This window comes from Heterodontus francisci, chromosome 7, assembly GCF_036365525.1.
Source record: "Heterodontus francisci isolate sHetFra1 chromosome 7, sHetFra1.hap1, whole genome shotgun sequence".
NCBI classification, from domain to species: Eukaryota; Metazoa; Chordata; class Chondrichthyes; order Heterodontiformes; family Heterodontidae; genus Heterodontus; species Heterodontus francisci.
This window is the reverse complement of record NC_090377.1, coordinates 19,906,082-19,922,392: the sequence shown is the minus strand read 5'-3', so window position 1 is coordinate 19,922,392 and position 16,311 is coordinate 19,906,082. Positions and strand designations below refer to the sequence as shown.

The window sequence follows — 16,311 nt, the reverse complement described above, 5'->3', positions numbered from 1 at the left end:
GGAGGTAGGATTGGGGCCTGGAAGGGGGATGTGGGTGGTAAGTGATACAAGGAAGTGATTAGAGATGACCATATCTGTAATTGATACAATGGGACTAGCAAGACCACGTGAGATGGCAAAGTTAAGGGAGTGGTTGTGAATTTGGGTTGGGGAGTTTACGTGGAGGGAGAAATTTCGGGAGGATAAGAGACCAGTGAACCAGAGGAGAGAGAACATGATGAGTTGAGGTGGAGGTTGAAATCACCGACGATGAGAACTCATTTGGTGCAGAGGCTGAGGGAGGAAAGCAGTGAAGATACGTCAGTGAGAAAAATTTTATTGTATGTGGGAGGGCGGTAGAGAACAATGACTTTGAAAGAGAGGTGAGGGGGTGGAACAGGTGAGATGCTTGAAGGAAGAGAAAGTGCTAGAGGAGTAGGGGGTCAGGCCAAGGTGTGATCCAGTGCGAAGCACCACAGGTCCACTGCAACACTCTTGGCAGGGCAAGAACTGGCACCATCTGGCAGGAGAAGCCTTTCTGATAGGACTGATGAAGAAATGCCCAGAAAAACATAGAGGAGGTCAAAAGTTGAGATCCGCAAGCAGCTTACACAAAGAGGCACCTAAACACTTGAATAGTCCATTAACTGATCTATAATGGTCAAAAGATATGATATGTATTATAATACAGCTGCTTTTGACCTGATTATACAAGAATACACTCTTGCATTACCAGTATCATCTTGTTTTCAGGTTACTAGTGTGTATAATCTCCTTTTAATATCATTTAAAAAAAGATTCTCCTTTGTTTCCTTTGGTATACCCTAGGTGATGCAAAGCTACGATCTGTTGATGGTCACACCTCGGTCACGTTGGGGAGTCTGCTGGACGATCAGCACTGGCACTCCATTACAATTGAACGCTACAACAAGCAAGTGAATTTCACTGTGGATAAGCACACACAACACTTTCGAACCAAAGGAGAGTTTGATTATCTGGATATTGATTATGAGGTACTCTTAATCTATCATGATGAAAGACACAATGCTTTCAGTTTTGATCATTTCCACATGCATCTCTAAAAAATCTGTTTTAATTTGTAACCGTTATGCTACTTGTAGCCAACAACTGTATTTCCTTTTGACTTTTCACCATTCATAACATACAGGAAGTTAGACGTGTGGGACTGTACGGAGCTTATGAATTGTAGTATCTTAAGTTACCTTATAACCTCAAAATATGTATTAGTAAATATTGAAACTTCATAAAATAGATCTGGATCAAGAAGGACTTTGGCCATTTGATTCCATCCTTCTACAGTACCAACCCTTACACCTTCCTATAATAGAATCTAGCTGTCTCTTACATGAGTCCTCTCGTGTCCTTGTTCTAAGGAGTCATGCTGTAATCATTCTGATTACAATGAAGAGCAATCTTTTTGCAACGAACATGCTTGCAGATTCTTAGGCTGACTCAAAATAGTTTTTGTCAAAATATGTACTTTTGACGTGGTCAAAATGTGATGTTCTAACCATGGCGACATAGTATGAGAATTCCTATGGTGGGATTGATTAAAAGAACACTCCCCAGGAATCTTCTTGCCACTTGCATATTAATATTTATCTCTATATTTATATGTTAATAATAATATATATCCCATTCACCCATCACCCCTGTGCTTGCTGATCTACACTGACACCTGATTAAGCAATGCCTCGATTTTTAAAATTCCCATCCTTGTTTTCAAATCGCTTCATGTTGCATCTCTCCCTATCTCTGCAACTTTTTCTAGTCCGCGATATCTGCTCTCTTCTACTTCTGGCCGCTACAGCATCCCCAATTTTAATCATTCCATGCCATCATCTGTCTGGGCCTTAAGCTCTGGAATTCCCTCCCTAAACCTCTCGGCCTCTCTACTCACTTTCCTCCTTTCAGACATTCCTTTAAACCTACTTCTTTGACCAAGCCTTTGGTCATCAGCCCGAATATCTCCCTATGTGGATTAGTGTCAAATTTTGTTTGATAATGCTCCTGCAAAGTGCCTTTATTATGTTAAAGGTGTGAAATAAATACACGTAGCTGTTGAATATCACTGTCTAGAGTTGGCTATTCAAGAAGGTCACAAACATGCTGAAAACAACACACTATGGCCGGAATTTTACACCACCCCAGAGAGCCGGATGGTGGAGGGGGGGTGACATAAAATGGAGAGGGAGGCCTTCCTGACCCGCTCCCGCCTCCGCACCACTTTACGTAGGGCGGGGAGGGGGGCGACAAATGGGCCGCCCGCCTCAGGCCAATCAAGGCCCTTAAGTTGCCAATTAACAGCCACTTAAGGGCCTTTGCCCGCCTCCACAGGGATTTTACCCATGGCAAGAGGGCATCCTGGAGCCGGGAAAGGCCATCCAGTGAAAGCTGGCAGCCTCTCAGTGCCCTGGGGGTGGGCCCTGACAAACGGGAACAGGGTGCCCGATTGAGGGCCACCCCCACTTCCTCAGTCACTCCCAGGACCCAAGAAGCCACCCCACCCCTTCCCCACAAACAACCGCCCTTGCCTCGCCGGGGCCTGACTGATTACCCCCGGCGAAGCAAACCAAACCTACCTGCACTCCTGGCTCCATGTCCTCAACTGGGCTGCAGTACCAGCAGTAGCCACTGCTTCCAATGGCACTGCTGGGACTAAGAGCTGCCAGCCCGATGATTGGCTGACAACTCAATGAGGCGGGACTTCCTCCCTCAAGCGAGTGGAACTCCTGCCCGGAACAATTATAGTCTAGGGACTCGTAAAATGCGGACAGATCCCGGGCCGGGGGGGGAAGCGGGTTCCTCACCGACTTTTACGTTGGTGGGCAGATCCCGTCCACCTGAAGTAAAATCCAGCCCTATGACTTTTGAGAAATGATTTACTGAGAATCTGGAGTTTAATCACATTTTTCCCCACTGTTTTGCACAATATTTGGATGTGAATCTTCACCCTTCAGTTGATGAAGCTTTCATGGCCATTACTGAAAATGCAAAGCAACAGCAAGTATGCTGCACCAGTCTTGATCACAGTTGTGATAAGAATGAAAGCGGGGAGGTGTTGTTGAAAGGACTGAGAAGAGATGGCAGTCCCATTTTCAATTATTAGACTACACAATGAGCTTTTGACTGATTTCTTTTAAATTTATTTAAAGCAGCATTTTAAAAAGTGGCCTCCATGCCAACAATAGAACTAACTCTTCAAGCACCAAATTACTGATTTCTGGAAAATCAGAAATGGGGTGTGATAGCATTATGGTTATGTTTCTGGACTTGTAATCCAGAGCCCAAAACTAATAATCTGGAGAGATAAGTTCAAATTCCACCACAGCAGCTAGGGAATTTAAATCGAAGGAGTTAATAAATCTGGAATAAAAAGCTACTCTCAGTAATGATGACCATGAAACTATAGGATTGTCAGGAACCCATTTGGCTTGTTAATGTTTTTTGGGGAAGGAAATCTGCCATCCTTACCCCGTCTGGCCTATGTGACTCCAGCCCCACAACAATGTAGTTGACTTTTAACTGCCCTCGAAAATGGCCTAGCAAGCCACTCAATTATATTCAGAATGGTGGCTTACCACTGCCTTCTCAAGGGCAATAAATGGGGCCTTGCCAACGATGCCCATGCGCTGTGAATTAATTAAATAGAAGCCTCCCTATCTCTGTAACCTCCTACAACCCTCCAATTTTGGCTACTTATCAATCCCCGACTTCCTTCTCCCCACCATTGGTGGCTGTGTCTTCAGTAGCTTCAGCTGTAAGCTGCAGAATTCCCTTCTTAAACCTCTCTGCCTCTCCATCTCTGTTGACTCCTTTTAAGACATTCCTTAACCACCACCTTCTCGAGCAATAGGGCAATTAATAATGGACAATAAATGCTGGCCTTGCTAGTGGCGCTCACATCCCCATGAAAGAATTTTTTAAAAGACCTACCTTTTTGACCAAGCTTTTCGTCACCTGCCCTAATATTTCCTTGTGAGACTCGGTTCCAAATTATGTTTCAAAACGCTCCTGTGAAGCAACTTGGGACATTTTACTATGTTAAAGGCACCATATAAATGGAAGTTGTTGTTATCTGTGGCATTTAGCATTTGTATGACACAAAAGGATTGTGTAGTAATGATGCAAGAAATTTAGAGTGAGTCGGGATTCAACAGCAATTTATCAAATTACTGTGCATTGTATGCAGCACCTTTACTGTAGAAAAATGCTTTGAAACCCTTCACAGAGGCATACTTAAAATTGCTTATGGGTTGGGTGAAGAAAAAACATTTATTAAATTTTCAGTGCGCGGTTACCTTTGGATTCTAAAACCATTAATTATGAAATGTAGCTATGTAAAGTCATAGAAAAAAGCTTGCATTTTCCCACTGGTACAATATTCTGTGCACTGACTCAAACTGTACTTGAAAGCACAACAATTAACCTTGTAATGAAGGTTCATATTCCCCCTTTCAGGTAGGTATTTTTAAATGTCAGTTAGTACAGGGTCATTGGAAATACCAAGTGTGCGCTTACCTTTACTTTACTCCTCAAATCAATAGGGTTTGTAAACATTGAATATCAAGTGCCACAGATTTAATAAGTATACAGTACTTAAATATGCACTTAAAAGCAGCATAGGACTAATCCTTACGGATTTAGTTGAGCAACTCAAACGTGTTATAGTTCCGAGCTTGATATACAAGTTTGATTAGATCTCAATCAAATCCAAATGCTCATTACAAACAGCCAATTTTTATATACAGTATGAAATAAAAACAGAAAATGCTAGAAATACTCAGCAGGTCTAACAGCATCTGTGGAGTAAGAAACAGAGTTAACCATTCTGATGAAAGGTCATAGATCTGAAACGTTAACTCTGGGCTGAATTTTGCATTGGGGGTGGGGCTCCCGGCACTGGGCCAAAAAGGCTCCTCTGCCTTTTCGTTCCCCCACCCTGCCAGAGCGATCCTCCGGTCTTAAAGACTGGGATCCCGCCTCCAAGAGCTGCTGGACAATCAGTATAGGCAGCGCATCCGGGAGTGGTGGCTATTGCCGGTGCTGCAGAGGCCTCGGACCCAGGCCCAGTGCCGGAACCCCAGACCCAAGGTGAGTGAAGCGGGGTCGCCGGGGCAAGTCTGGAATGCCATTGCGTGGGGAGGGGTTTGTGGTCGTGCTGTCCAGGGGAGGGGGTGTTCCGGGGGGTAAATTGGTTCCTGGCGAGCGTCCTCCCAGGTGAGGGTCCCCCAACGCCACCCCCCACCGCTCCCATGCCTGCAGGGAGGGTGCTTCTTTTACAAGACATCCTCCCCGTGTGGCAGAGACACCCCCACTGCTAAGATCCTATTGGCGGTTGGAAGAGGCCCTTAATTGGCCATTAATAGGCCACTGAAGGACCTCAATTGGCCTCTGGGCGGGAAGGCCATCATCGGCTTATTCCACCCCCAGGAAGATTGCTTGGTAACGGGGAGGCAATGGGGTTCCTCTGCCACCCCCCATTTCCCCACCACCCGTTGCCCAACTTCCTGCCATCCTCCACCACCCCAGAGGGCCACATAAAACCCCGGACTCTGTTTCTCTTTCTGCAGATGCTGCCAGGCCTCCTCGTCTTTCCGGCACTTTCTGTTTTTATTTCAGGATTCCTAGCATTGGCAGTATTTTGTTTTTGTATTTGTAGCCAATTTTTATAGATTACTCTTATTCTCTCCACGTGCCAATCTACCCAATTCTGCATTACATAATTCAACTCCACAGAGGGAGGATTTAATTGATTTACCCCCTCATCAATTGCTTTAGTTTGAACAAGTTATTTTTTCTGTAGACTGGTACAAACCCTTCTACTTTGATATGTTATCACAAGTTTCACACTTGTTACATATAATTACTAATTCCACGAAGTGAAACATTTAACTATAAGTCCGTCTGACATGGAATAGTACCAAATAACAATCAAACCAGATGTTCTAACTAGCTTTTCCTGCACTTGTTAGTAACTGATTATAAAGTTTTCTGCTGTATGAATTGGCTTGTCCTTTAATTAGGCTTACTGATGTGACGAAACAAATTGCATTGCCAACCCTCCTTCAATAATTCAATGGTACTTTAAATTGATTTAAAGGTTATGAATATTACTGTATAGATGAAAATCAATAATAGTATAACATCAGCAGAATTCAGGACAGTCTTATCAATCCTTTCCTTACCATGTGTTCTGTGATAACATGCTGAAATTTATCGGCAGCAGGCAAAATTGCTGCAATTATACAAGACCCTGGTGAGACCACATCTGGAGTATTGTGTGCAGTTTTGGTCTCCTTATCTGAGGAAGGATGTTCTTCCTATGGAGGGAGTGCAGCGAAGGTTCACCAGAATGATTCCTGGGATGGCAGGACTGACGTATGAAGAGAGATTGGGTCGATTAGGCTTGTATTCACTAGAGTTTAGAAGAATCAGAGGGGATCTCATAGAAACCTACAAAATTCTAACATGACTGGACAACCTAGATGCAGGAAGGATGTTCCCGATGGCGGGGGAGTCCAGGACGAGGGGTCACAATCTAAGGATATGGGGTAAGCCATTTACGACTGAAATGAGGAGGGATTTCTTCACCCAGAGAGTAGTGAACCTGTGGAATTCTCTACCACAGAAAGCAGTTGAGGCCAAATCATTAAATATATTCAAGAAAGAGTTAGATATAGTTCTTAGAGCTTAAGGAATCAAGGGATACGGGGAGAAAACAGGAACAGGGTACTGAGTTTGGACCATCAGCCATGATCGTATTGAATGGCGGTGCAGGCTCGAAGGGCCAAATGGCCTACTCCTGCTCCTATTTTCTATGTTTCTATGTAAAAACAATGGCAGCCCGCCTGCGTGGGCCGCACGTTGTAGACCTGCCGCGATCCTAAGAGCTCAAGTAAATTGCTGGGGCGAGCACCCTCTTCCCCCCCCACCCTGCCCTGATCATGTGGAGGGGGCAGACTGTCCATCTGCGGCAATGCGTCAGCTGCTTGTGCGTAGGTGCTGACGCCATTTTTAAATGTCTTTGAGTCCTACTGTTAAATTTCAATATTTAAAGCGCAAGGAAATAAAAATAAATGAAGACTTTTCTTCTGCCCCTCTCCCACCCTGCAATAACAATTCAATTAATTACTTGCCCTCTCCCCCACATAACACTTACCTTGTCCACCTGATCTTCCCCTCCCCACAAAGTGCATGAACATTAACCTCAAACCCTTCCCACCATTCCTGACAGCAATGATGTTACTTTGACTCTGTTACCCCCCTCCCCCCCCCCCCACTCTACCCCACACACTGAGAAACATACCTCCTTCCCCCTTTTCCCACAAGTGTTCCGCATCGTCCCCCCCGGATGGGGATCCGATGGCACGGGAGTGCCGGCCACCAGGCCGAAGATCGGAACGGGAACTCAGGCGGGGATGTAAGTGTAATTAATGCATTCATTTTAATTTATTTAAATATGCAAATGGGGGTCCCGTTACAGAGTAGCCGGGAGTCCACCTCGAGGCTCACCGCCGCCAGCAATATTGGGATGGGCCCTCCCGGTGTCGAGGTGCGTGGTGGCTCTCTCAGAGGCATTTTCTGACCCTCTGCCATGAAGCCCGGGGTCTGTAAAATCCAGCCCACTATGTCCATGCAGTTTGGTTGTACAAAAAAGAAACCTGTTTAAGCAAGATATTTTCACTTTGGTGCCCAGCAAGAGAAGGAACTTATATTTGGCTTTGCATAGCTCTGACAGAGGGATTATTTTTGTCATTGTGCTCCAAAAGCTATGCACTCCCAGTCCTCCTGGATTTTAAAAAAATACTCTTTCATGGGATATGGACGTCGCTGGCAAAGCCAGCATTTGTCGCCCATCCCTATTTGCCCTTGACAACTGCATGGCTTGCTAGGCCATTTTGGAGGGCGGTTAAGCATCAACCACATTGCTGTAGGTCTGGAGTCACATGTAGGCCTACCAGGTAAGGATGGCAGATTTAATTCCCGAGAGGACATTTGTGAATCTAATGGGTTTTTACAACAGTCACTGGTGCCATAAAAGTATTACTGTGACTAGTTTTCAATTCCAGATTTTTTGCTTAATTTATTAATTAATTGAATTTAAATTCCACCTGATGCCATGGCGGGATTTGAACCCATGTCCCCAGGACATTAGCCCAGATCTCTAGATTACTAGTCCAGTGACATTACCACTGTGCCATCATCTCCCCTATATAAGTTGGGAAAAGATTTACTATTCCAGTGGTTTCTACTGGTTAGGCCACACCCACAACTGGAAAATCTGATCAAGTCCCCCCAGATTGACATTGTGCAGAAATCCCAATACCTGTTTTAGGCAGTTGCCCAGATAGTTCTGATATTGTACAGATGAGATGCTGCATTCATGAATCATCATCAAATATATCATATTTTCCACCAAACTACCTGACAGAGATTGAAGTGATCCAGTGACTAGTTCCTGGAGACAGAACTGCACCCAAATGCTCGGTTGTGCTCTTGACTCTGAGTCAGAAGTCTGGGGTTCACAGTCCCATTCTAAAGTCTTGTTTCATGCTAGTTTTATGTGCTCTCCAGTGCAGTATTCAGGGAGTGCTGCTTTGTCAGAGGTGACATTGTTCAGATGAAACATTAACACAAGGCTCCATCCATCTGTTCTAGTTGTTCAGGTGGCTGTTATAGATCTCATGGCACGACTAAAAGCTGAATACAATATTTGACCAGCATCCTGGGCAAAATCCTCCCTCACATTGAAACATATGAATTGGTAGACGATAAAGGACAAAGGTTCATCTAGTTGTCATTCTGTCATCCTGGTATTTGCATGATATAACAATAATGGAGATGTTACACAGTCATAGCAATCAATCTCTATCAATTAGTCTGCAACAGACACAGACATGACGCAAGGAGATGCCCAGTTGTAGAGACATTTGGGAACCATAGTTCCAAAATCACCTGTTGTTCAAAACAATGGCAAAACACATTTCCTGGTCATTTATCCAATTCTGGTCTGTGAAATTCAGTTGTGTGAAAAATGGCAGAATTTAGTGTCTGGGGATATACAAATGCAAAGCTTTTTCTCTTTCTTTTACATGAATTAAACTACTAGAAAATCAGTCTAGGCTGAACAGAGAAATGTGATTTACACATCTTGCTAGATTCCTAGAGAGAGATCAAGTACACAACATACTAGGAAAATTCCAACAGAAAAGAGTTGTCAGCCACCGTCACTCCTGCTCAATTGCTGTCGCAAGACTCTCGCATGTTAACTGTCAACAAGGTACAATACTAGATGATGCATTGCCATCAACTTTTGGAATAATTTCTTCCCGGAGCAGTGAATGATGGTTCAGTTGTCATATCTAAAAGGGAAAGGATCAATTCCTGATTCATTAAAAAGAGATCAGTTTGGGATGAAATGAAGAAAATTAGTCATGTTTACATCCTGAACTCAGGGCTGAATAATGGCGCAAATTGTAGACTTGATGATGTTTTTGTTTAGTTACTGTGTTTCTTTTGTATTCTTGTGTGGTGCACGCACAGAGTAGACGTCAGCTTGTAAAATAACCATGCACTGGACCGCTACTGAATTGATGAATTATTGATGGCTTTGGATATATGCCAAGGGACAAAACAGATGCAGTTTGCAGCTGCAGCTAAATACATCTCAGCACCTTGGAGTTTCCTGATCAAGTACATGGGCAAGACAAAAAAAAAACACAGAGGCAAATATTTTGCTTTGAAGCTGCAGGCATACCTCTAGATAGATGATGCACCATTTTGGTGTCCATCGTTTGTCACATGGTGAGTTTCTGATCTCAGATGCCTGCTTAGAAGCAGCAGTTCTATCAATAAGAATTAAGAGGGTGTGGAATAATGAGCATTCTCTGCCATTGCATGGAGAGGGTCAGGTTATGCCAAGAAGGGGGAGAAATTAACAAACAAGTTATTTTGCGGCAACTTATTTACAAGTTTCTAAGTCTTAAAGATGACTCTCCCTTCTTTAGATCAATATATAAATTATAAATCTTAGACATTTACTAGAATGGTACCAGAGATGAGGGACATGAGTTATGTGGAGGGACGAGAGAAGCTGGGATTATTCCCTTTGGAGCCAAGAAGGTTAAAGGGAGATTTAATAGAGGTGTTCACAATTTTGCAGGGTTTTGATTGAGTAAATAAGGAACAACTGTTTCCCCTGGTAGGAGGGTCGATATCAGAGGAAATTCCAGAGATTAAGGCCTACAGAGATGAAGGCACAGCCACCAATGTTGGAGTGATGAAAATTGGGGATGCATAAGAGGCTAAAATTGGAGGAGGGCGGAGATCTCGGAGGGCTGGAGAAGCTTACAGAAATGGGAGGGGTGAGACCATGGAGGAATTTGAAGACCTAAAATTTTAAAATTGGTGAGTGCACTATTGTGCCATTCTGATAGTTTCAATATTCCACAAAAGCCACATTTGAGGCTTCTAATTACTGCCAAGTGCCAGCTGGTAGGAAACTATCCGAAAGTATTTCCTGCAGAAACCTTGCAGACAACTGTTAGGATCAGTGCACTTGTCATTCTTGGTTGAATTTGATCCAACTACTCATGATAAAAGTGCTCAGCTACTTTACCGAACAGTCCCAGTTGTTAGATTGATTTGCTACAGGTTTTCATTGTGCCTTCTATATATTCTTTCTGAAAGAATTGAACATTAGTGCAGGCTGATTTAAGCTCATGTTGCCTTACACCTGTCAGGGAAGAATACAATTAAGCTGGAACCTATTACTCCACCATTACAATTCCTTATTTTCTTGAATCACTAATTCAGAGAAATGTATGCACTTTCTGTAAAATAAAAGCAAAATACTGCAGATGCTGGAAATCTGAAATAAAAGCAAGAAATGCTGGAAATACTCAGCAGGTCTGGCAGCATCTGTGGAGCGAGAAGCAGAGTTAACGTTTCAGGTCAGTGACCTTTCTTCAGAAAGCGTTCTGAAGAAGGGTCACTGACCTGAAACGTTAACTCTGCTTCTCGCTCCACAGATGCTGCCAGACCTGCTGAGTATTTCCAGCATTTCTTGTTTTTATATGCACCTTCTATGTTTTGTTAGCTTCCTTATCAAACCAATTGTTATGGGATTTTAAAAAAAAACTTCCTATTGTGATCTTTGCCCCATGCATAATCCAGTGTTTTTTTTTCAAGAAACGATTCATGCTTTTGCTCAATTTGAAAAATGCTATAGATTATAAGAAGCTGCAGTTTAGCAGAAGCTACATATTTGAGCAATGCAAACACTGCCCAGAGTGCATTTAAATCTTAAAGTCTAACATTTGAGGATAAGCTGCAGTTTACTTGAAGATTTGAAATGCTTTATAAATAACTACTCAAGCAGAATTAAATGAAAAATTAAACCTTTTGTGAGAACATTAAAGCATGCATTTCTTTTGCACGAAGCAGGAGATTGATTATTAATCACTTCAGCACTGCGATTGTATGCTGAGGGCTCATGTTTGAACATCTACGTCTGAACTCAAAATTCCTGGTGGCACTTTGGGCTTTATGTGTGAATTGTTTTTTGGTGTTGCTGCACACCAGATTTATTTTTATATTTCACTGGGACCATTCAAGACAACTACACAACGATACAAATTGGAAATTGCTCAAGCAGAGTTTTTTTTTAAATTGGATATTATATTTGTACTAATGAGAATTTCGTTCTATTGTCAATTCCTCATCCGCCTAATTAGTATTGAAATCGTGACAGTATATATTCCTGTATGAGACTAGAAATTTAGGTCATGGGGGGTTAAAAGTCAGAGGTAGGTGATGCACAAGTTGTTTTGATGATTGGTATGATAGTTTGTTGTTGGGAGTGTGCCATCTGTTCCTGGCTGGCCGCAATCCTCTGTCTCTTGGTTCTCCATCAGTGCTCACATCTCCAGTGCTCAATCAGCCATTCTTTTCTCTCACATTGCCATCTCTCTGGGGGCTCTTGGTCTCCTGCTCTGGTTCTGTGTACAACCAGTAAGTCAGAGTACAATAAAATCTAATGTCCCATTCTCTGTGGGGAGCCCCAGTGACAGATGAGGTATGTTATAGGTGGGACATGTACTGTTTTTCAAGCCGGGGGAACGAAGGTTTGATAGAAAGTAAGGTGGCGTCTAATACATGGATTGGTTGTTACTTGAGTATGTAGGATTGGCTGCCAGAGACTTTTCTATCTCTCCCATTTGTTAGCAAGTCTACAAAATTTCCTACATTACAACAGTGACGAGACTTTAAAAGCACTTTGGGGTGTCCTGAAGTTGTGATATGTAAATGTAAGTGCCATCTTTCTAAATAATTTATGAACTGCAAGTTTAAAAAAAGGCACAAAAGTAATCTGCCACTGCATGTCTGCACTGCATGGTAAACCGACTTATTCACAGCCGGTATAGTGTTAACAAAGAAGACAAAATCATTCATAGTGCAGTGAGACACAACTATTTTATTGATTTATTGTTCTTGCAGTAGCACAGATATACAGTTGAGATTTTTTTTAAATTCAGAATATATGGTTTCAGACTATTAGGAATCTTTGTTCTAATTAAACCTTAGTTGCATCAATAAATGTGGTAAATCTAATAAAATTGAACAACCTCAGAATAACAGAGCTTTCCATGTTTGAATTGCAGAGGAAAAGCTTCAATTAATTCAATCTGTGCATGTAAATTATACAGTTAGCATAATGTATTGATATATATGCCTAAATGATTGCAGTTTACACTCGGGGGCTTATAGAATTATAACTATATCTAACTCTGCTATGCATGCTAGGAGTGATTGTGGTCCTTGAGATTTCTGGTCTAACTCCAAGATGTAAATTGCTCCATCTATAATCATGGATATTTTAGTGGAAAAAAGCATGTTTATTATTTAAATGAAGGCAACATTGTGCCAGGACACCTGGGAGTACAACACATGGCATGGTAATGCACAGGATCATGCTTGTAATTCAGAACAAAATACTGACATGTTGGCAGATGCCAAACAGAAGACAGAATTTCCTTCCCCTCACCTCCCCTATGCTCCCCCATTTCCTCCAAGAAGAGATGCAATGTCAGCAGATGATTCACTCTGGGTCATTCCTGTCGTCCTGTTCCAAATCTGACAATTTATAACTAATCCTGAGAGGACACTGACTTTATCTAGTTAATTAACTAGAGAAAACACAGGTAAGGATGGAGGAGACTATTTGGCCCACCTTGTTCATCTTAGCCAGAAATATTATGTTTCCATCACAGGTACCATTCCAGGTATTAATCACTCTCTGCTATCACATTACCCACCTCTGCCCCTGCTTTTTCCCATCTATTATAGAAATGCTTTTCCATTCATTTGCCAACCCAAGCCTCAACTATTCCATAGCTCTACTGCCTGGCCTCCAAGCACTTGATCTCCGTAAACATCAGTTCATCCAAAACTCTGCTGCGTACATCCTATTCTGCATTGTCCTGTTCACTCATCAGCCTTGTCTTTGCCTGCCTACATTATTTCCCAGTCCCTCTATGCCGCAGATTTGAAATTCTCATCCTTGTGTTTAATTCCCTTCATGGCCTTGCCCCTCCCTATCTCTGTAAGCTCCTCCTGCCGTACAACTCCCCCAGATCTCTCTCTCTTCCTCTGAATCTGATCTTCTTTGCCAAACCATTTAACCCACCATTTATATTGGTGCTTTTAGCTGGCTACCCAACATGCTTTGGAATTCCTCTGCCTCCACCTCTTTAGTATCCTTTTTAAGACGGCTTTAAACCTTTGATCAAGCTTTTGGTCATCGCACATTCTTTGGCTTGCTATCCATCTTTGCCTCTAAGAAAAGTCTTGAGAGGCTTCTGTATGTTAAAGATTCTTCAAAAATGCAAGTTGTTGCTGATTACTGCTCTGCAATGTCAAATTTGCCAGGTCACTTGAGGACCTCATTCAGCCGCTCTGCTATTCACCATAACTGTAGTATTTCTGCCATTCTTCCTTCGAATAAGTAATGCTTTGCACCTTTATCTGTATTGAATGTCCATCTCCAAATTCCTTCTAGGTTTTATGTTGGTCATAGTTGCGTGGCTTTGAACTCTTTCCTCATCCACAGTTCAATAACATCAGTGGTTTCACTAAATTGCATTTGTTTCAGAATCCAAGTTGTTCATGTAGATTCTGAACAGTAGATGCTCAGCCCCTAGGGACTCCCTTTAACTAGCAGCATCTGTTTCTTTCTCAACCAATTCTTTATCCTCCTCCAGGTTTAAACTGGATAAACACTGCCACAAACTTATTTGAAAAGGAAATAGAATATAGCACTTCTCACATCTTCAAGACTTCCTAAAGCAATTCACAACCAATTGGTGCCTTTATTTTTGAAGTACAAGCATTTTTTTTTTGTACACAAACACTACAGCTAATATATGCACAGCAAGATTTCACAAACCGTGAGATGAATGGCCAGTTGATCTGTTCTGGTGTGTTATGTGAGGGATGAATGTTGGGGAGAATACTAGGAGACTTCCCTGCTCTTCTTTAAAAAAAAAGTCATGGAATCTTATACATCCCTCCATAGGAGAGATGGGACCCTAGTTTTAAGTTGTATCAGAGCCTCGGACGTGCAGATCACTTGCAGTCAATACTGGAATGTTAATCTAGATTATGTCCTTAGGTTCTGCAATAGGATTTGAACCAACAATCTTTGAACTTGGATATAAGAGCACTATCACTGAGCCATATTTACACTCAACACTTAACCAGGTAGAATCTTTCATAAAGACCAATACCTAAAATGATATTTAATTAGAATTAAAATTATTTAATTAATTAAAACAGAATAATATTCTCAGAAATCTCATATCTGCATGCTGCAGTAAAATTTGTTAACAAATTGTTAATTCTGGAGGGAAGAAATCATATTTTCCTACTTTGCTTATTTTGCTTAAGAGAACTAACACCTACTTTGCAACAGTTGGGCTTCAAGAGGTTACTACTCACTGATTAAAAGCACAGGTGGATTTAAATGCATGTGTGGATTTGACCAGATCTCAGAGACCATGTTGAGTTTGTGGGTAGGCGAGAATGTGGAGTTGAGGTTACAAACAGATCAACCAGGAGCTTATTGAATGGTGGAGCAGGCTCGAGGGGCCAAGTGGCCTACTCCTGCTCCTAAATCGTATGTTCCTCATCTCAGTTTTAAATGGCCTACCCCTCCCAAGAAACCTGTTTTGATATTCTAATCTACTTATTTTAAGCATTGTGATAACAGGATAATTTTGCACTATGCACCTATGATATTAGCTGCCCATGTGGGAGAATCTAGAACTAGGGGTCACTGTCTTAAATGGGCACCCCCTTATTTTTAGACAGAGATGAGGAGAATTTTTCTTCTCTCGGGGCCGTGAGTCTTTGGAACTCTCTTCCTCAAAAGGCAGTGGAAGCAGAGTCTTTAAATATTTTTAAGGCAGAGGTAGATAGATTCTTGATAAGTAAGGAGGTGAAATGATATCGGGGATAGGCGGGAATGTGGAGTCAAGGTTACAATCAGATCGGCAATGATCAGATCCGCGACTGGAGAACAGGTTATTTTAGATCTTGTATTATGTAATGAGAAAGGGCTCATTAAAAATCTTGTAAAAGAACCTTTAGGGATGAGTGGTCATAATATGATGGAATTTTGCATTATGTTTGAAAGTGAGGTAGTTCAATCTGAAGGTGTTAAATTTGAACAAAGGAAATTATGAAGGTATGAGGGGCAAATTGGCTGATGTGGATTGGGAAACTACATTAAAAGGTATGACAGTGCACAGACAATGGATAGTCTTCAAAGAATCATTACATAGTTTACAGCAGCTGTACATTCCTTCGAGGCACAAAAGCCCCAAAAGTAAAGGCAGTCAACTGTGGCTAGCAAAGGAAGTTAAGGATTGTATAATATTAAAAGAAAAGGCCTATAAAGTTGCCAGAAATAGTAGTAAACCTGAGGAGTGGGAGGATTTTAGAATACAGGAAAGGAGGACCAAGAAACTGATAAAGAAAGGGAGAATAGAATGTGAATGTAAACTAGCAAAAAACATAAGAACGGATTGTAAAAGCTTGTATAGGTACATAAATAGGAAACATTTGGCTAAAACAAATGTGGATCCATTACAGGCAGAGTCAGGAGAATTTATAAATAGGAATAGAGAAATGGCAGAGAAGCTAAATGATTACTTTGCCTCTGTCTTCACTGAGGAAGATGCAAGAAATCTCCCAGAATTAGAGATCCAAGGGACTAGGGAAAATGAGGAATTGAAGGAAATTAGTATT

General features: G+C 42.0%; 1 protein-coding gene across 2 annotated transcripts in view; it reads left to right on the top strand.

Annotated features, from left to right (window-relative positions):
- LOC137371882 (contactin-associated protein-like 5) overlaps positions 1 to 16,311 on the top strand; it is a 761,481-nt gene that overhangs the window by 85,298 nt on the left and 659,872 nt on the right. For both annotated transcript variants that reach the window (XM_068034863.1, XM_068034865.1), the window contains exon 3: positions 808 to 992. In XM_068034863.1, the coding sequence (XP_067890964.1) occupies positions 808 to 992 (185 nt within the window). The remainder of the gene's footprint in view (positions 1 to 807; positions 993 to 16,311) is intronic.